This window comes from Colias philodice, chromosome 15 (assembly GCF_061535455.1).
Source record: "Colias philodice isolate Cphi_HAF_F1 chromosome 15, ilColPhil1 Martin Lab GWU primary, whole genome shotgun sequence".
NCBI classification, from domain to species: Eukaryota; Metazoa; Arthropoda; class Insecta; order Lepidoptera; family Pieridae; genus Colias; species Colias philodice.
In genome coordinates, this window is record NC_143100.1 from 11,013,979 (window position 1) to 11,036,273 (window position 22,295).

A 22,295-nucleotide genomic window follows, 5' to 3' on the forward strand; every position below is an offset into this window, starting at 1 on the left:
ATGAAGTTACAATACATTTCAATGAACTGAAAATTAAGGATCATTGTTTTATAACAATGATGTTTAATTACAGCATTGTTAAGGTGATGAATTAATTTTTCTAACATTTACGGCCCTTTTCAAACCTTCGTAATTTTTATATTATTAAAGTTGTCGTGATGAAAATTCTTGACAAGAAAGTTCAATAGTAACACAATACGTCTACCGTTTTAGAAACATGATTCCATGATATTTTCTCGATAGAAAAAAAATACAAAGTTATCATTGTTATTTTTTTTTAATCTCTGGCATCTTCAAAATAACAAACGTAAAGTTACGACTTTTTGGATATTAACTATAAAATATACAACCTATACGTCTACCGTGTTAGAATTTTGAAATATGCGATGGTTTTGAAATAAACAAGAAATACTTGAAATTAGCGCGCGACCAGCCAATATAGCGAGAGCCGCCCTGTACCTTCCTACCCCGATCGCTGCACGAGTCATTCCCGCTACGGCCGTCACACGGGGAACTTGTGTCGCTCTCGCAATCGTATCATAGGGTGACAACACGATAAGACAAAATGAGACAAATGGGGACAATAAAGAAAATAAGAAGAAGAAACATAAAGGTTGGAGGAAAAAGAATGCTTACAATTGGAACAAATTAATGAAGCAAGTTGGTTTTATTTTAAATTTGATGATAATTGTATTATAGACGATGTTTGATATGTACCCCTGTTTTAAGTACATAACGAATGTGTAAGATTTTTTCATTTATAGCATAAATAATCTGTTCAGAAATCCGGAATCCAGAAGGAAAATAAACCCACTGATTGTTCACAATGTGAATCCACTCCTTCGTAAGTACCTTTATTCAGTCAAAAATGTATGTTATCAAAGCTCTACTGGTTTTATCGCATGATTCCATTTTTAGCAAAAAGCAACAAAGTGCAAAGAAATAAAAATCATGGTGAACTTAGTGGAAGTATGGTGGACATAATATGGAACAGGAGCTCATTGGAGTAGTATTATATTTAAAAAAATACGAAAAAATTTCAAGAATTACATTTCTTAGTAGGTGGTAGATAAGTATGTTGTATAAAGAATTTGATGTTGATATTTATTTCATTTATACTTACTACACCTGTGCGGGAAATTGCTTAGTACTAAAACAGGTTTATATTCATATTTACATAGTAATGTGAGTTTTCATTTCGAATAATTTTGTTTAAGTATATTAAATTGAGTTCCTGGGTGATCTGGAAACACAATTGGGCCCGGAAGATGGCGCTGCAGTCACTCCTCCTAATCACATGAACCGATTTGGATGAATATTTGTGTGCACATTTCATTGTTGTGGGATGATTGGTTGATTCGTTTTCACATTAGCTTATATTATGTATTTTTGTTGTAAACTTAATTTAATGTTTATAATACATTATTATTGGTATAAATAAGCCAGTGTTCGTCTCACATTGCTGTACCTGCCTACCTACCCTACCAGGGCCTAACTTTGTTCTGGCTATTTTATTTTGATTATTTGTAATGAATAATTACAATTATAATAGAGTGCAAAAATAAATGTACATGCGTCAATATATTTTGTGTTTTTTTTTAAAACAATTTTTTTATTTAAAAAAATATCATTCCGACCGCGGCTTTGCCCGCGTGGAATTAGGTTATATCGTGAATCCTGTTTTTTCCCACAGAAGTGTTCAGTTCGGATAAAAAGTATCCTATGTGTAAATCCAGGCAATTAGCTATATTTTATCAAAATTGGTAATGTAGTCTTGACGTGATTAAGTAACAACTAACAAAAAAATATACAAATTAACATCCAAAGTTTCGCATCAGTTTTACTGTATTAGTGATATCTTCCACTCTTGACTTTGACTGAGAAGAATTAGGGTTTATAACTTCTTTCAGAAATAGTACCTTTCATTTCTGGGCATGATGTAATATCTACGTCAGCATCAAATTCTAAATCTAAATCAATTCAGTAGTCCGCGTTATTGAGTACCATTTCATTTTTTCAGAGTAAAAATATTTTTTGTTATTTTAAAGATTATTTATAACCTGTATTATTTTGTAATAAAGTAAACATGACGAAATAATAATAATTATTAATAATGTCTAAGTAGTTGTTAAAAAGAAGATTATTTGTTTATAAGCAAGAAAATAAAACCAATAAATCAACAATTAAATAAATGTATAACAATATTATAACTGTATGACGACTCCATACATGTTTGTCCCGAGTCGGCCAGCGGCAGCGCGGCGAGTTTGCAAAAATGACTTCGCGCGCACCCGCGTTCGCGATAGCGAGCTATTAGACTCCGCCCGCCAAGCAGTGGATTTTTTTTTGTGTATCGTCTTAAGATCGATTTTTGTCTAACAATACATTTTTTGGTTAAATAAGATGCTTGAGTCAAAGGCTTCAGTTCATAATAAATATATTAAGTGGCAAATTAGACCTTGGAAGAACCTAATCCTCCTTTTAAGACTTGATTCATTGAAACATTTATAAGTCAACAAAGACTGCAGAATGTTCCAGATCAAGTGTTGAAGCAATCTGTGATGACTATATTTTAGTTTTTATAATCAACCAAAAAACATTAGAACAAGAGCTAGAAAAAGCTAAAATGCTTATAAATCGAAGTTGCTCCGTCCATTCAAACATTCTGTCACACTACACCAACACCAATTCACTTTTTGCATTCGATATTAACAATTAATATTTCCCGGAACATTAATTTTACAGCTACCAGGAAAATTGACACTACCTCGAACATTCTATTAAAGAATGCATCAAGTCAATTACTATAATGGATTAATAAGAGTGAGTGGTCATTTTAACGCATGCATCTATAAAAATAGATGGCACTCCCTTTACTTACGTTCTTTTCTAAGTGACGAGGTCATTACAAATTACTTTTATTTGGAACAAGGTAAAACATTCATTCGCAGATATGTACAAAACGTACAGATTTAAAAGTTGAATTACTAATTTATTATAATTAGGATCATTTGGTTCGGCAGGTAAATCCTAAAGGGAAGAAATTTAGTTACTATTTTCATCAATAGTACCGCGATGACAATTATTCAGTAAGGGCCGATTTTTCAATGCTTGGATAAAACTTATTCGTCGAAATGTATAAAACTACCATTTTAAAAACGTATTCTAATTGCCCGTATTTGACAGTTTACGTGACATTTTAATATTATCGTGTAATACTTTATTGGACGGATAAGTTTTATTCAAGCATTGAAAAATCGGCCCTAAAAGGTTTAAGTGGTAATTCCTTAATCATTCACCGGATACTTTTAATAATAGTATTATTATTATATCCTACTAATATTATAAATGCGAAAGTTTGTGAGAATGGATGTATGTGTATGTATGTTTGTTTTATCCTGGAAACGAGAACGGAACGGGAACTATGCTTTTTCAGTGGAAACGTGGGTGAAGCCGCGGGCGGAATGCTAGTTCCTAATATTATACAAAATTGACAAGATTATTAGATAGATGGTTTGTCATATAATATTACCCCTCATTTATCACATGTGTCATGTGATGATTCATTTACGGTCGATTTCCTTATCAGAAATGTACAGCGTTGCATAGATCTACCTACAATGGATAATATATAATTATTGTAATTAGTCAACATATTTTAGAACAACGATAGTCAAACACTCAAAATCAAACACTAGAAAATACAACGATACTGTTTATACTACCCACTAGGTATTTAATAATAATATTAACTCATATAAACAAACTAATTAAATTAAATTAAATTTATTCGTGATGCTGGAGTCATATAGGTCTACTATATTTTGAGTTTAATTAGACACTTTACAGCACTTAAAAAATCAAATTGCTAAATAAAACAAAATAAACCAGTGTTCTATATAAGTAACTACAAGAATTATTACCGCATTATCCACAATAATTTGAAATCAACAATATCTTAGTTATTTATAGTTAAGTACTTTAAATTATAATCTCATAGATTTAATTATGCGTGAGTTGAACTTAGGTACTATAAATTTATTAATAAAATTAAATTTTATCAAAATAGTCCAACCTAATAAAGACTCAATTCAAGATATTCTAAAAAACGAACTGTATTATTTTGGTCACGTCGTGAATAAATCATACCATTTCATAAAATGCTTAAATCATACTCGATTCAAATGAATGAACAACAGTACATTGACCGGCTCACGAATAAAACTCTATTATATAGGTACAAATACATTGCAATGTTTTCCTCGTACTAAGATAAAACAAAAGCTAGAAAATACTAGTTGACAGATTAAACGTAGCTTAATGTGAGAAAACGCTGGATAGAATTAATCTTCATTAAAACAATAAATGAGCACTTCTAAAACCATTGCTAGGTTCAGCTTACGGGTATATTTTGTAATGAGAACATAATAGTAAAAATGTTTGTGTAAAAGTCTTTGTTCATTTATTCTGTGAAACAGAAGCTCATGTTTATTTTTCTATAGAAGAATTTTCTACTGCTATTTGAGTTGTGCAGTATTTTTGTTTATTTGTATGTAAAATGTAAAAGAAATAGAATGTTTTATTTTTAATTGTATAGTGTGTCTTTGATCGGCTGTCGAATGAACGAAGCAATACTAGTCTACTAAGACTATTGCATAGATTTTCTTTTACTGTTTATCCATCGACTCCTTTAAAATGTATTTGTAACGAACTCAAAGCCTTTTTATTCATTCATTCAAACTAGTTGCCACCTGCGGTGTTCCCGAAAAGAGCTTATTTGTGCATAACAGGCCGGCAAAGCTGTAACACTAGAAGTGTAACTGGTGTTTATGGGCGGTGGTGACCACTTAACATCAGGTGGCCCACCTGCTCCTTTGCTTGCTTTGACATAAAAAAATAACTAATCCATGTAAGCTTTTTTCTGCGTATATTATGTTAATATACGCAGAAAAAAGCTTACATGGATATAATATCTTCCAGATGGTTATAACTTATCAAGTGCATGTACATATACACGTATGTGTTATGTAACATAATTAATCACATGTTTATGTAACATAATTAATATTGTTTCAATAGATGCCTTCACATATTGTATCATTTCCACGAAGTAAATCTTATGGGAACTTGGAAACATGGTACATATGTTATCAAGTCGTTAATATGATTATTATTCACGCTTATGTGAATATTGGAGTTTGTAAGATAGCCTATAAACCTATCTATAGGTTTATGTGTATTAAAATTAATAGAACATGATAATTATTCGTAAACTGAATCAGTTTTCTCGTAATGGTACTTTTACACTCTCCTGGTATGGTATTTTTAATGGTCTTTATTACTTGTTTTTCAATTTTAATGAAAGTAGCAAATCCTTTTGTATACAATTCGTCCATCTATTAGCAATCCTACATACATCGTCCACCAATTTCAGCTAGAAATTGTTCGTCACAAAAAACCAAATAGTATCCGCCATGTTTACTCAACTGCGTCAAAGGATTTCCACAACCAAAAAGTGATGGCTATTTGTTTTGTGGCAGATTTTTTTACACTTTTTTAACGAGAAAAGTTTTTTCTGGAAATATAGTTATTGATTTGTAAAAAAAGTTGAGATTTTTTTAGTTTATGACTGATTGAGCAAATACGCCAGAAAATAATAAGAAGTATCTTTTTTCATTAAGAAAAAGTGTTGAGCTTAGTTTTATTATATACTAAAACCTTCCTCGAGAATCACTCTGTCGTTTTGTGTGCATGTGTGTTTGTGTATGTGTGTATGAGCGTGTGAGTATGTTCGTGTATACCATTACATAATATAATAATATTAAAATATAATTCAACTCACAATGTTTCTGCCAATTGAAGCTGTGCTGTATTTCATGTTGCATGCCTCGCCAAAGCTTGGTGACGATCAACGAATACGCAAACGACATGATGAAGAACGGTATGAGAAGTAATGCTGCGTCGAGACCCAGGTTGAACGCCCTTTCTAGTTCAAGGCTGGTCCAGACTTCACGGCATTTGTATGCTGGAACAATGAAAATTATATTAGGCTTGTGCGTATAAACACTATAACGACTTCTATAAAGAAGGAAATTTTATTTATTTATTAAGCTATTGCATAGCTTCTATCGCGGGCCTTGAGCGCGGGGACCGAATCCAGAAATTCCGTAACGAAAAAACCTCACGCTCCCCAGTCCGATGGGCGCGGAGGTGTGGCTTGAAGGCATGCAATAGCTTTACCGCTTCAGTCCCCGAGTGCCACACGTCTTTTTTTTTATTTAGAAAACAAAATTTCACATTTATTTAAAACAATTTTGCGATGCGAAACCTTTCGAGGATTGTAGCAACGCTCACAGTCGCATAAACACCGTTTATAATTCGCAAGGAAGACAAAAGATGTGCCTACATAAACCGGAATAACAAAAGGAATAATATAATATTTATTGCAAAGAAAGAAGGAATACAAATTATATGGCAAAGAAAATGTTGATTTTTTACGTAAATGCAGTTTCGCCTCGCGGTGCAACAGTGCACAATATACTTATTATTAATTTAAATTAAATGCGGATAGCACATGTGGCAATACTTAGTCGTGAGTTTAGTTAAGCTTGAGTTAAGTATTAAGTTCCTAGTTGAATAATTAGCATTAGCTTTAAAATTTAAATCTTGGCTTTTGTTAGGAGTATATTTTTTTTATTTAACCGATTAAAAGCACAGATTAAATAAATTACTTAAAAGCTAGTTCGATCCCAGCTGTCATTTATATTGTGTAAAAAATATAATGTGTTTGCACAGGATGTTTCGAGCATAAAATTGATAGTATTTACTTGTGCTTGATTCGATAGAAATCCGTTGGTTAATTTCTAAAAAATACAGAATCTAGTTCGGATTTGATTAAACGATAAAGAATACTACAGATATAAATTATTTTAACGTTAAATCTTATTTCTTGGACTAAGTCTAGGACATAATATATCTCAAATAGTACTAGTTTCTTCGACAATTCAAGAAATGTAAATACGAAAAATGTAACTTAGGTCACGTTCTCATCGTTAGTCAAAGTTCAGATGCATTTTACATCAGTTTCAAACGACTTTCACACACAGAGTTTTATATGTTAGTCAGAGATTCCAAAATGGAAATGATTTTTAAACTTCTAATATTAGAAATTCAAGTGTGTTTGTTTGTTTTCTTTTTATGTCGTAACCATTACCATGTACGTACGAGAGAGGGCATCGCTACTAAACTATTTCTAACACGAGTTAGAGTCAATCGTCTCAAACCATTTTTTTTGTTACATTGATTGGTTTTAATTGATAATTTTATTCATATTTTTTTAATAAGACAAACAAAATTTATTTGTTACATTGATTGGTTTTAATTTATAAGTAATAAGAGGCAGAATATCTACAAAGTGTATGAGTCACTAGCCGGCCCGCGCCGCCGCGCTTGTTACACAGATTTTGTTCGTGGTGTCCTCTCTATAATAATACCTCAATGGTCGTAACCAATGAATGGTAATGGTATAATTTTTGTGTCTAGGGATAGGATAGGATAGGATAAAGTTAACTACATTTAACGAGGTGAAACATCTTATTCTCATAGGAATTTCCTTCAACTTCGCGGGTGAAGCAGCATATAGAAAGTTGTATGCAATGAGGAACTCCCTAGTGTTCATAGGTCAGAACTACCCTGTCATCCACTACCTCATCTTTCACGCACAAGTGCATAAATATATACAATTTGAATATGTAAGTTATATAAATACAATACTATGATGGGGAGGCCATCTCCGCCCGCCCGAAATGAAAGAATTTTGTAATCGGTCAAGTCATTTTTGTGTGAAAACATTATTCAATAAAATAACCACGGTGTCTGAAAATATAACGTTTTCAGGAAATCTATTTCGAATAAGTATCGGTAACTGAAACCTCTCTATTCTCGCATCAATAAGTAAAGTGGAAAAGGCATGTTCAATAGAATGCGTCTTGCACAAATATATACCTCCCCTGTACTCGTGAAGATACGGCGTAGATTCTAAATGCGAACTAAATGAGCTAGATTCTTCGATGTTATTTGCATTAGTATTTGTATTCGATACCGTTCATTTGTAGATAATTTTAAAACTCTATAGATAACTAGTATTTGATTGTAACCTATTCAAGATTATTTTATTTTGTATCAACTTTGATTAAAGTCTTTGATATTGTCACTTCAGGATAGTGGTTAGAAAATGTGCAACTCGAAAGTTGTAAATTAAAATACCTAATAGAGTTCAAATTTATTCAAAGTTATAAATTTTAAGTCGATTATCTTTAAACCTCGATCATTAATAAAAGTCTTATTTTCTATTATTATATATTACTAAGTTAATCCATCATTGCTAATAACATTAAAGATGGGAATCAAAAAATCATAAATAAATAAATAAAATCTATTTAAAATGCATCGTACAGTCAGGGCTTAATTTAAAATGCTATCAGATTAAAAACCAAGTTAGACACCAACTATAATAGGTACATAATTCAAGAACGTTACAGTAAGAAGTATCTTTCCTTGAGTTTATGTACTGAATATACGACACTATAAAACGGCTGTTTGCTTTCATTAGTGACGCACTAAGATATTACTATTTTATTATGTTTTGTATCCCATTAATGGAATCAAATAAATTTTCGATGACCTTATACCTAATAATACATATTGTTTTCGCGACCAAATGCATCTTATGGTTTTCCCATCGTTCCTATGTATATATCCTCAAAATCCGAATAAAAAAGTGATATGGATGAAATATATATTAACACTAGCGGTCCGCCCCGGCTTCGCCCGTGGTACATATTTACGTTTTCTCTACATAAAAACCATCCTCGTACTTCAAGGAATATAATAAAAAAAGAATTATCGAAATCGGTTCAGCCGTTCTCGAGTTATGCGCTTACCAACACATTTTGCGATTCATTTTTATATATTAACATAGATAAATCTATTTATGAAATTGAATATTAAAAAAAACTGTAAAACAATTCGATATTTTACGCTAGATAGGTACCCCACTACTGTTAAACTTTAGTACCATTTATTCCTATATGTATTTATTTACTTTAATAATATACCTATAAAACTGAATCCTAATGCAGGTGCACACAATGTGTTTGTGTGCATTCACTTGCACGCGTTGAATAATTAAACGTTTATTGTAATGGAGACATGCCAACTCTGCAATTACACCACAAAACCACAGCACTTAAAATGTTAAAATTAAACGTAAATAAGTGCTAGAATATTAAGGCTTTGTCAGACAGGACGCGTACTTAGCGCGCGTCAGAGCGTTAAGTTGACGCCGCGATATGACGCTAAGATGTGTTCTACTACCATCGTAGAATACCGTCAAACAGAGCGCCGGCGCTAGTAGTACGCAACGCTCTGTCGCGGCGTTAGGACGCTTTAACGTCGGGTGTTGTATTTTTTTACAAATTTTATTTTAGCGTCGGAGTTAATAGGCGTAAAATAATAATAAAATACTGCATAATGACCGAAAATTTGATAGAATTGGTTAGAAAATATCCATGCTTATATAATACGAAGGATAGTTCATATAAACTATAAAGATATATAAATGAAGGCAAAATTGTGGGCACAAATCGGAGAAGAAATTAATGAAACTGGTAAGTAAAAAATTCTTCCGACTCCGGAGTTAATATCGCTGTACCTTGTTTTGTTCGTAAGTAATAATTATGTAAACAACATGCAGCTTTAATAATATCAATTGCTCTGTCCTAACGCGCGCTAAAGCGTTCTGTTTGACGAAGCCTCGCGCGACGTTAAAACAGGTCGCTGTAGCGCTACTACGCAGCGCTAAAATACGCGTCCTATCTGACAAAGCCTTTAGTCTATATATAATATAACTAAGGGTTTAGGAATAGAGTCGTTTTCTACTTGTGACAGAAGTTTCTAAGTCGGTAAAGAAACTATTGAGTCTCTTAATAATTTCACACAAACTTACAAACTATCAAATCTTTAAAACACTAGTATAATAGTGTTAGTAAAAGTCAATAAAATAAATGCTTCTTAGCATTTTTTTGGGCGCAAAGTGCAAACATACATTTTTACAATTTATACTATACTTTCTGATACAAAATACGCCATAGAAATTCACACTCATATTAATCCTAGTCAATCATCAAGATAACGAAGTTGGTTGTTAACAAAATATTATGACAGCCAATCAAATAAAATATTTATATTTTGCAAATTGGGTGAGTACCTACGTCAATTAAACTCCGAATACTAGGTATGTAAGTTCCAAAAAATTTCAGCTTTATAACTGTAGAAAAGTAATAATATCTTATCCATACTAATATTATAAATGCGAAAGTAGATAACTCTGTCTGTCTGTCTGTTACTCAATCACGCCTTAACTACTGAACCAATTTGCATGAAATTTGGTATGTAGATATTTTGATACCTGAGAAAGGACATAGGCTACCTTTTATTGCGAAATATGTACCTACCACGGGCGAAGCCGGGGCGGATCACTAGTATGTTATATGTGAACCGGTTGTACTGGCTGGCTTGGTGATACATATTTTTTTTAAATAAAAGATGTTAGTTCTGTTCTGCACTTTATTCCGTTGTTTTATTAGAGGTTATAGGCCCAGAAAATCAGTAAAAAGTAGTGATTTAACAAGAATTTCGTTACGGCACGAGTGTTAAAAAGACCTTTTTAAAATAACATTACAAGCTTTTCGCAAGTGCGGCGGCTTCGTCCGCTTTGTCTGAAACCTAATAAATTACAAACTCTCTTTCTATTAAAAAAAACACATTAAAATCTGTTGCGTAATTATTTTAAAGATTACAACCACATAGAAGGTGGAAAGAGACTTCGTTTAAATACTTTGTAGAGACAGTGATTTTATTTACAAATATTTATGCAAAAGTATAAGTCAATTTAATTCATTCATATTCCACCCTTGTAACGCAAAGAACACTGATCCATGAAATTGGGAAAGAGAAATATTTAAGTGTCGGATAGTAAATAAATATGAGGGCCGCATAAAAATTTATGAACCTAACATAATATCTGATACCGATTTTCAAATCTCGTTTAGTTCTATGGCTATTTTGTAGACAGATATTGAATCTCGTTGTGACTATAATATATCTTAAGTTTGAATATTTGCATTTATATTAGTAAAAGATTTATTAAAATCGTAATTATGGGGTCCGTTAATGGGAAGAATAACACTTATTATGTACGGACGCAGATTTCAACACATTTCTTAAAAAGCTATATTGACGTGACAACGTTTATAAATTATAATTCGATAGAGCCGGCTGCACGCACGAGAAAACACTCATGCGGCGTTACCTCGCTCTGAGGCGCTCCATGTAAGGCTTGAAGTGCAAGCGAGAGCGCGGAACGAGCGACAAAGAAGCACAATCGGACGTTGTCACGTTCAACTATCGTCAGTAAACAGACTTTACAGACAACCAATTTTTTTTTAGAAATGTTTTGATATCTAATAATAAGTGCTGTTTTCCTACCTCGTACTTCAAGTGAGCACGACAGTCGCTTTCTATACAATTTTCCTACTCTTTTTTACTCCTTCAAGCGTTCTTTTAACAACGAAAAGTATAATTTAAGTGTGTTTTATTATTAACTACTTACCTATCGTATTATAACGAGGTGTTGATTTTCCGGATATTTAGATTTAAAAGGGTGGACGTAAACAGTGGATTTATACATTTTTTTACGATTTCGAAATCTCGGGTCAACGTACGATTTCCTTTTTTTAGGCGTTACATTGTGTTTTGGTAAATTCAGACAAAAAACCTTTTTGTTCAAATGAAACCCTTTGGAGTACCTACTTTAGCACTCATTGTGAAATTGAATAAACAGACAAGTAATTGGATGGATGAAATAGGATTATTTAAATGTTGATATATTTAATCCTCTTTTTTGAATTACCTACATGCTGTGTCCCGCGGTTTCTTCATTACTCTGCTGCTATAGGTCTTAGCATAATGGTACCTATTTACCTACCTACCTTCCTCGATAAATGTACTTTCAACAGTAAAATAATTTTTCAAATCGGACCTGTGGTTGCTGACATTAGTGCGTTCAATCTCAACAAATTCATAAGCTTATAATATAAGTATAAATATAAAAAGAAGTAAATAAATACTTGAATATCAATTTTGATCAAAGTGTGGGAGCAAGGGTGCTTGCGATGAAACAATGACCGAGCTATTAGCAACATCATTATGTTGTGAACAATTTGTACAGCCACCATTTTATACACTTAGAGAATTGAGAGAATTGCGAGAATGTTATTTCCGGGCTCTCTGAAATGATTAAAACAGGATTTATTAGGACTAAGGACGTCGGTCAAAAACGTTCTTGACTGACTTTTCAGTCATAAGTGGTTTATCAGGCAATGATCTTTGGCTGTAACATAAACATACATAAATGTATGTACTAGACATGGTTGTTGGCAAGCTTGACTGTAACGTATTTTGTACATAAATGTTTACTACACATGGTTGATGACAAGCTTTATTACCTAAGCTTTTAGAATAGGAAGTTGTGCTTAATTACGTTAAACTATAAATAGGTATGAATAAAACATACTAATTATAGTTCCTACCCACTACTACTACCATATATACGTAACTCCAACTTTCACAAACAATATATCAACAGATCGAATCCCTAACCCTGAACTAATGAGCCAAAGCGGGCTATAAATAAACTCCCTAAAGTATCTAGGATACTATTAACTAGGATCAACTGGCGATCAAATTCTGACCTCTTTTTAACGACCCTCACCTGCGTTCCACTACATACATACCTATATTATATACGAAATTTTATGAGCATGGATCATCAGACTAACACATGCGCTGAAAATAAATTATTTTGCTTGTGGGTTCGTCCATGAGTGATACCGCGCGGCACAGAGTATTATATAATATTATGTCACCAGAAAATGGTTGTATCGTATATTATGTAAAATTAATTTTACCGAAAAATAATGCGCTAAGTTACAAGCAGTATAATATAAAGAATCATAAATTTTCAACAGCTTACAATCTCGTTCACATTCTAATCTAACAGTTTTACGGCGACATAAACGTATCACGATGAAACATACATTCGACATTGGCATTATAGTACGGAAACAAAGAAACATGTACCATCACAACCCATTTGGGAAACATTCTAATACGACAAGTCGCGTTATGGCGTGTTAATGTATAGATAAAGGAAAAACTTGCCTTAACAACTTTGGAAGACCATAACTTTCACGACCCGAGAACAACGACGTAACTTCAAACTAATTTCGTCGTATATTTATCAAGAGATACTGAACAAGGAAGCATTTGTGCGCATATCTTAATATTTCAGGCCGTTCTTTGGTTACAAAAGGGGCAACGTATAAGTTTTTCCATTAACATGGTATTTTCATACAATATTTTTGATAGAGGCGGTCAAGAACCCTTATCTGTTATTGTTTTTGTTCTCAGTAATTTCCGCATTCGTTTTATTCTATATTTATAAGAGCTTGGATAGAATATCATTACCTAACTGATAATATAAATATATTATTTATTAAGCTATTGCATAGCTTCTATCGCGGGCCTTGAGCGCGGGGACCGAATCGAGAAATTCCGTAACGAAAAATCCTCACGCTCCCCACTCCAACGGGCTCGGAGGTGTGGCTTGAAGGCATGCTATGCAATAGCTTTACCGCGGCAGTCCCCGAGTGCCACACGTCTTTTTTTCTTTTAAGAAGTGATTGCATGAATTTGTTATCATATATTTTCAATGCTTGAACGTTGTAACAATTCGTGCTACAAATACTATTTCCAATGCGATAGAGAAGGCAGTTCTCTAAGAAACTAAATGCATAGCAGTAAAAACGTGTGATAATTGTAGCCGTAAAGTTTATTTGTGAACTAACTAACATGGATTTATTAAATTTACGGAGAAAATTTATCTTCAAAGCTATCATTTAACGCACTAATTAATAAAATTAGAATTGATATACTCACTAAATATGCTAAAGGTAGAAATTATTAGTGGCAAAACTCAAAATAATATTTGAATTTAGTCTAGTCATTTAGAAAATAATGACTTTGAGTGGATCTAAAACGTGATTAATTATATTCATCGTTAATAATACAAACTATTGATTATTTATCATGAATTTTCGTACACTAAAATCCATATATTAATGTGCTTAATTAAAATACTGAATGTGATAGATAGAGCTGCTAAATATAAGACGTTGATTGGAAAATTTTCGATGGAAAACAGTTTTCACGGCAAAAGAGAATCATGATTTATTGATTTTATAGTTCCAATGCGATATTCAACAAAAAATTACCTACTTAAAGCAATCTTGCACCTTTTTTATATACTACTAGCTGCGCTTCGCGGTTTCACCCGCGTGGCTCCGCGTCTGTTGGTCTTAGCGTAATGATATATAGCTTATAGCTTTCCTCGATAAATGGGCTATCTAACACCGAAATTATTTTTCAAATCGGACCAATAGTTCTTGTGATTAGCGCGTTCAAAGAAACAAACTCTTCAGCTTTATTATATACTAGCTGTAGCCCGCAGCTTCGCCTGCGTGGAAAAGATAAATTTTCATGGTACAAACTTTCATCCCCTATTTTACCCCTTTAGGGGATGAATTTTCTAAAATCCTTTCTTAGGGGACGTCTACGTTATGACATCTATCTGCATGCCAAATTTCAGCCCGATACGTCCAGTGGTTTAGGCTGTGCGTTGATAGATCACTATATCAGTCACCTTTGAGTTTTATATAGGTATATAGAAGTATAGTAAAGATAATTCAATCTTACGTTCCCACTGTAAAATAAATTGCACGTGCATTTCAATCATTTGCCATATCAAAATTTATGAATTATGATTTAAGTATAAATGTATTTCCGTAACACGTGGAAGTTTTATTTTTGTATTCTATTAATAAGTAAAATAAATAAAAATGCAAGTTTTTATAGGATAGATAATATAAAGGATATCTAATTTCCAAGGTCATTGTTTTGAAAAAATATGGTTGATATTTTTATTTTATAAAAATGTTATGGGTGCTTAGACTTACAAATAAAAATAAAATAAAAATATTTTCACCAAAAAGTCAAAATAAGATAGTTATTAGAATAAAGTTACACAGGCTGTTGATTCAGAATACCTACTAGAACAATATTATTAACTCCACAAAAATATAAGAATGTGGATATAACAAAATAATATTTCATTATTACCAAATCTTCGATAAACACGCGAAATAATATTTAATGAAAAAGATAAAGTAAAGGAATACGTTATTTTAGGCATCCCTTTATAATTGTTATGAGACATCCTTGGCGGTACATAATTTGAATCTATCATCGATACACGTGTAAAAGTACCTACTTGTTTTTAATATTAAAATTACATACAGTATTTAAAAAAAATCCATACAAATAGTAAATTATATGGAAAGAGAACAACGGTTACAAATACTTAGGTACATTTTTTGGGAAATATAATTAATAGTTCAAAACTTTCATTTAAAAATTCAATTTCAAAGCATTTCACAGACTTGAGCGCAATTTCTACACAAATGAGGGTAGTCTTTTTAAACGGTATCTAGCTCTAAATCTCAGGCCATGATGCGTAAATAAGGTTTAAAGGGATTCAATCAAGGTTGGATTCAGATTTCATCTGCAATTTCAACGAATCTCAATGTTAATTATACTTTGTATGCTTTTATAAGAAGCTGAAATTTTTACGATTTTTCATTTGTAAGCAAAAATCGTAAAAAAGTTATTATCTGTGCCCCGCTGTTTCAACCGCCGACAAATATGTTTGACTCTGGGTCTTCAATTATTTTTATTCTAAATTACTGTTGAAGTAGTCATGAGCGCATACAGACAGATTGACAGATAAATAGCATTACTATAGATTTTAAGAGCAAAAATATTTTCTTGTGTATGCTAAAATCCGAGTATTATGGGTAGGTACTTACATTTACAAATTAAAATTCTTATTTGTTGCATTTTTAAGCATGATACGCTTGCCATGCCTTTGAATAAATTGTTAGAGATTTTAATATAGTGCTCTTGCCGTTTTATTTCACGAAAATTAAACACGAGAGATTGAAATATGGGGTGTAAATTTAAGGGGCTGTAGCATGATAACGTGAAATATATGCAGTGCAAACCTAAGCACCTAGCAGACAATCTTTGCAAAAATGTTGCTGCTAGAAGCTATTAAGCTCTGAATTACGTTTTTACGGTAACGTAGGAGTGTATTTTATATATTTCATCACAAGATGAATTATTACAGTTCATTATTTTATATTTATGTCTTTTTTAATCTGATATTGCGTTATATTTAATTCTATCGTATTTTTAGAAGCAATTCATCGAAATAAGCTAGTGGAATTCATTGTCAATCTTATGTAGTATTGATTAGATGTAACTAATAAATTAGGGTATCAGTGCAGTAACGAATACCGTAAATTTATAACCTATATCGTATTTAATAAAGTGGTAAAATAAGTTGTCTCATAACCAGTTTAAATATTATTATTCCAAATTCATTTTTAACATACGTGTAGTTTCATTGATAACACTTCACATAATATTATTTTCAAACCAAATAAAAATTATTCTTACTAGGCAATTAGTCAATTTATTTCATTAAATAGTTAACTAAATACCCATCGAGTTGACACCACTCTCCTGAAGCCGTCGAAACAATTCAGACCGCGCTCATTCAGAGATAATTGTAATTAGAAGAGTTCATTATATTCCACTGAGGTATTGTTTAATTCGTTGATTAAGCTTGTATTTGAAAACATAATACGTACAAATTGGTTGGACTGAATGGTAGGTAAACAATTATATATCGGAAGGGAAATGAGTTAGTTGATCGAATAAACAACGTTTACATCGTATCAAAATACATATAGCGTACAATGTATAAATGTGTCTATTTATTGACGGATAGTTTTATTTATATTGCAATGGTAACCATTTCATTGAAGTAAAGAAGATGAGTAGAGGCCTTAAATTATGTACAAAATTACAAACAAATCACTACATAGTATAAGACAAAGTCGCTTTCTCCGTCCCTATGTCCCTATGTCCGTTCAAGTAAGCAGTAAGCACACTTAAATCTTTAAAACTACGCAACGGATTTTGATGCGGTTTTTTTAATAGATAAAGTGATTCAAGAGGAAGGTGATAGTATATAATTTATTAGGTTTTAGACAAAGCGGGCGAAGCCGTGGGCGGTAAGCTAGTATAATTTATATTCGCTGTATGATGTTAGACTTTATGCTAAAATAGGTTTTTGAATCCCTTCCTTTCACGGATGTTTCAAAGACTTATTGTCAATCCTTCGCTACGAATGTGTTTTGATTTCTCACGTGAAACTAAATTAATAGTATTAAAAAGAAAAATATCGCATTGTTTAATGATATCTTTCTTTACTTTAAAACTGCAATTCAAGATAGAAGCTGATCCCATTACGAGTAAAAAGTTTATCTTCATGCATTGAAAATGAGATACCACTGGGAATCCGTAATTTCATTTCAAATACTTTTAAAGCACAGTTAATGGCTATTTTAATTTATTATTATTGTCTTAGTGTTATCTTTATCTTTCTGACTTGATAGCATATACATTTTTCAAATTGAAATTCAAATTCAAATTATATTTATTTGCAAGAATGTAGTTACAAATTATAGATGTTTTAATTAAAATATTATATGGCTAATACATTCTACCCATTGATTGGGTGTGCAAATATTAAAAAAGAAAGTTGATAAGTCTAATTATTACATTATATTTAATAAATAAATAAAGGATTATTATTTCTAAAACGACTTAAAGGTTTTTCATTTTATATTAACTGACTGGGGGCCGAGACGAACGTCAAAACGCCAAGGAGATATAGAATACGCTATCGATAGAAATTGACATAAGCGTATGATGTTTTGCCTAAAGATTTGGTCACCCTACCAACGATAACGACGACCACGAACAAAATTTTCATCCAGTCGCAATTAAATAAAATTGTGCAAAACACAATTAAAAATGAAATTTAAGAATTTCCTGTCGTATTGGTGTTTGGAAAAAAAAATTTGAGATGAATGGATAAACAAACAGGTTTTTCATAGAAACGGTGGCTCCTAGAAAAAAATGTATTTAACCTTTTTTATAGATAATTAGATGATCTACAATTTTGGTTCAGGTGATTGTATGATAAACTTACCGTCTCGGCGAAAATCGCAAAAAACCCTATTTTTTTATTAATTGACCTCGAAATTTTTTATTTCCGAGTACCAGAATGACGGGAGATTTTAATATTGATTTTGAACAAATTTCGGCAAGATTGGAATTTTGGTCGTGGTCGTCGTCGTGGTTGGTAGTGTGACCGAACCATTACCAAAATGTCATGAGCTTATGTCAATAATTAGCGTTAGCAGTTTCTATTCCATGGCGTTACGTACGTTTGTCTAAAGGCCCAGATATTTCTGCATATGCTGAAATATTACTATTACTATTAATATGACTTTTATAATGGACTTGTCAGAAGCACATGCCTGGCAATACGATAAGCATAAACGTTCGTGTTTTGATGCTTATCAATTAAGCACGCTTGGCTAAACATATTCGGATGCAACCAACAATATAATATATTAATTTTCTTTTACAAAATACACTGTTAATACCTTAAAGCACAGAAATTTTATAACAAGATTCTATATGAATTATTAATATAGTGTTTGTAGTCGTAGCTACTGCTACGAAACGGCTCGATCGATTTCTATGATTTTTTTTGAGATATATTTCGTAATATTGAAACACTTGGTATTAGGATTAGCAGTAAATACTGTTAGCAAAATAGAATTCATTTCAGCTAGTAGTTTTATGAAAAAAAACAGCATTGGAAACAATAAATTATACTATAGATAGCGCATTACCTTACTTTGTTTTAATCATAATATCTATAAGTTATAGAGCCTTCTTGCAATCTTATAAAGAAATAAAAATAATACAGGAAAAGCGAGCCATTTGCAACAGAACTGCAATTTTTATACAGTCATTTATTTAAGGAACAGTTGGCGATAATGATACGTTTTATTATAAAATTCTTAAGTATCGGAACTATGATTTATATAGAGTTTAATTAAAATATTTAAAAATTAATCGCGTCAAAATTTAATGCACGTAAAATGCATTAATCATATAGAACAGTACGTAGTTTAAACCAAAATGCTATAATATTATGTTTGCGTATGAGATAACAAATACAATGTCGCCCATGCGCATGTGACCGCCCGTAATATTCTGAACATTCATGAAAAAATATCGAAAATAAACTTCAAAATATATCTATAATATTTTTCATGTTATTCAATTTTTATTTTTTAAGTGGAGTTTGTAGACTTGCTTTCTATTTTTTGACAGATCTCCGAAGTTTATGGTCGATGGGTAGATTACAAATAACGATTAAAAAAGTCGTAGTACAAGTATATTCAAATGTATTCACAATCGCAAACACACTATTTATTCAAGAAAAAACGCGATTGCCACATTTGCTGTGTATTATCTTTCTTATTTATGTAATATGTATACTTAAGGTGCTTTTCGACCACTTACGTGGGAGGATGTGTAGCAAGGAATGTGTATATAAGAACCAAACATATCGCTTCATTTAGTTTGAAGTTTGAAGCGATACTATTTGGTTATTTATAAACACATTCCTCGCACATTATTGGTGGAAAAGCACCATTACCAAATCTTTTGTGACTATAAATTTATTCGCACAAGAATCACACACGAACATGCATATAATACTATTACACGCATAAACAGTAAAACCATAGCAATCCCTTCCTGCTATAAGCGATTCATATCACGCAAACCATATACGCATGAATCGTCTTTTACGAAGGAAATGATAATTCTATGTAAGTTTCGAAAGCGACTTTTTTATACTACAAATAACAAAGAATGAATGTAATCTATCAAATATGATACAAACTTCGCGGGGCTACATCAATCTTGCCTAGGACGATATAATATAGCCTTTTAATCGTAGATTTACTTAGTACTCAAAAAGAAAGAATATTATTATAACAAATTGAGATAGTTATTAGTTGTGTGATTAATCTTGTATCAAAACTTCGTGGAGTTTTTTCCACGACAGGTTTTAGTTTAGTTGACTAGAGATCTAATGGGGAAACATATTGATTACTAGCTGTGCCACGCGGTTTTACCCGCAGTGCTCCGCTCCTGTTTGTCTTAGCGTGATGATATAATATAGCTTATAATAGCCTTTCTCGATAAATGGGCTATCTAACACTGAAATAATTTTTCAAATCGGACCAGTAGTCGATGTATCTAAATATATTTATTTATAATGCGGTCGTCTAAGAGTGCAGTTTTTGTTGGCTTCTCCTTTATCTATCCGAAGTACCTAGCATATTTTCTATTCCAAGTCACAGAGTCAAGATAAATATGTTAAGTTTTACACGAAAGAGTTAAGAAACACCCAGCGATCAGTCGTCGTACTTGAGTCAACAAGAGGATATTAAAGTGAAAATTTAAAGCCATATATTTTAAACAGCATAGATGAAAGATGTTATTTTGTCCTCGTTTAAAACAAATGTTACACATGTTAGGAGACAAAGACATTTGTGGCGTTGCTCTGCTGGGGGGTATCATTAAAAAAGAGAAGATTATAAGTTATATTAGTTGTTTAAAAAAAAAATAATAATCATAAATCTTTTTTTTCCCATGTGGATGAATATGGGCGGTGGACTCGCTTACGATCAGGCACTCCACATGCAAGCCACAGTCGGTAAAAATTCGGCATAACCCTCGGCTCCTTCCCCGGGGGCCGTGGGTATCTATGCAAGATTTCCCCACTTAAAAAAGGCACTCCACAAGCCCGTTTACCCACTCTAATACTTCCATAAAAATCGACAAAATATCATGTCTTTTTATCCTCCAAAATCTCTATACATTTTCTAATAACATTCCCTCATTCAACGCGATCATTAAAAGTATTACAAATTTCACATCACTAACAATAGTTGCACAAACTCTGTTTCGAGGAAACTCATTGAAAATTTCATCGGTTGTTTTAAAGTTTCAAGTTCCTATTGTGAGAAAAAGCTTGTTGGTTCAAAGTACACAGAACGGGAATTGCAAGGCATTCGGATTATTCTAACAACAGTAGTTGATTTTTTTTCTATGGGCATTGAATTCAAAGGATTTGTTCGAGAACATAGGCTTTTGTAATAATAATTGTAGATTTCCGTTGTTTATGGGAAATACTTTTATAGCCTGTATAAAGTCTTTCTTTATTGAGTAACGATCAATAAGTGGAATAATATTAATTGTCTATATTATAAAACGTTAACAAAATAATATTTGAATAATTGATAATAATCATCAAAATATAAAAAAATGTCACTTATATACTATTACTTATAAATGAAGATGAGCAATATTCGAAGTAGCGACTTTATGAGATACCGTCACGCAAACGTGAGGTTTTTAGTCACAATATCAAATAAAAGTTGTATACGCTCATGTAATATTATGAAGTTCATGTATACAATAAGAAATTATGACTTGTTACCTTTATGACTATACTATAATATGTAATGGCCCTTTTCCAAGCTACCGTGTCATGCGAATTACTGCCATATTTAACTAAACACGGCGGTTTAACGACCACAGACTAAATAAAGCAGTATGTAATTGCCTCCAAATTACTTGTCAACGGTTGTTATAGCTACACAGCGGAAAAGCGTTATTGCGAGAAAAATGGATGAAGCATTTTCTCACTTGGAGTACATTATCCATTGAATTTAAAAATAATATTTCAGTTTTTATCACTAATTAGGGCCTTACTGAGATGAAACTATTGTAACGCATTTTTAACCGACTTTAAAAAAAAGGAGGAGGTTATCAATTCGGCCGGTATGTTTTTTTTATTTTTTATGTATGTACACCGATTACTCCGAGGTTTCTGAACCGATTTACGTGATTCTTTTTTTGTTCGATGCGGGATGGTATCGAATTGGTCCCATAAAAATTTTATTCGGATAGGCCCAGTAGTTTTTATTTTATGAGCATTTTTGTCTGTATTTGTAAATGTTGCAAGTGCAAGTTTGAAGTCGGTTGTTTTTAACGCAGTTATCTACGTGTACCTTCATTCTCTATTACTTACCCAAATACGACATACCTACGAC

At 32.1% G+C, this 22,295-nt stretch overlaps 1 protein-coding gene across 1 annotated transcript in view; it reads right to left on the minus strand.

Moving 5' to 3' along the window:
- LOC149482501 (cholecystokinin receptor-like) overlaps nucleotides 1–22,295 on the minus strand; it is a 100,550-nt gene that overhangs the window by 60,133 nt on the left and 18,122 nt on the right. Inside the window, exon 4 of the mRNA XM_089704363.1 lies at nucleotides 5,843–6,025. Within this exon, the coding sequence (XP_089560489.1) occupies nucleotides 5,843–6,025 (183 nt within the window). The remainder of the gene's footprint in view (nucleotides 1–5,842; nucleotides 6,026–22,295) is intronic.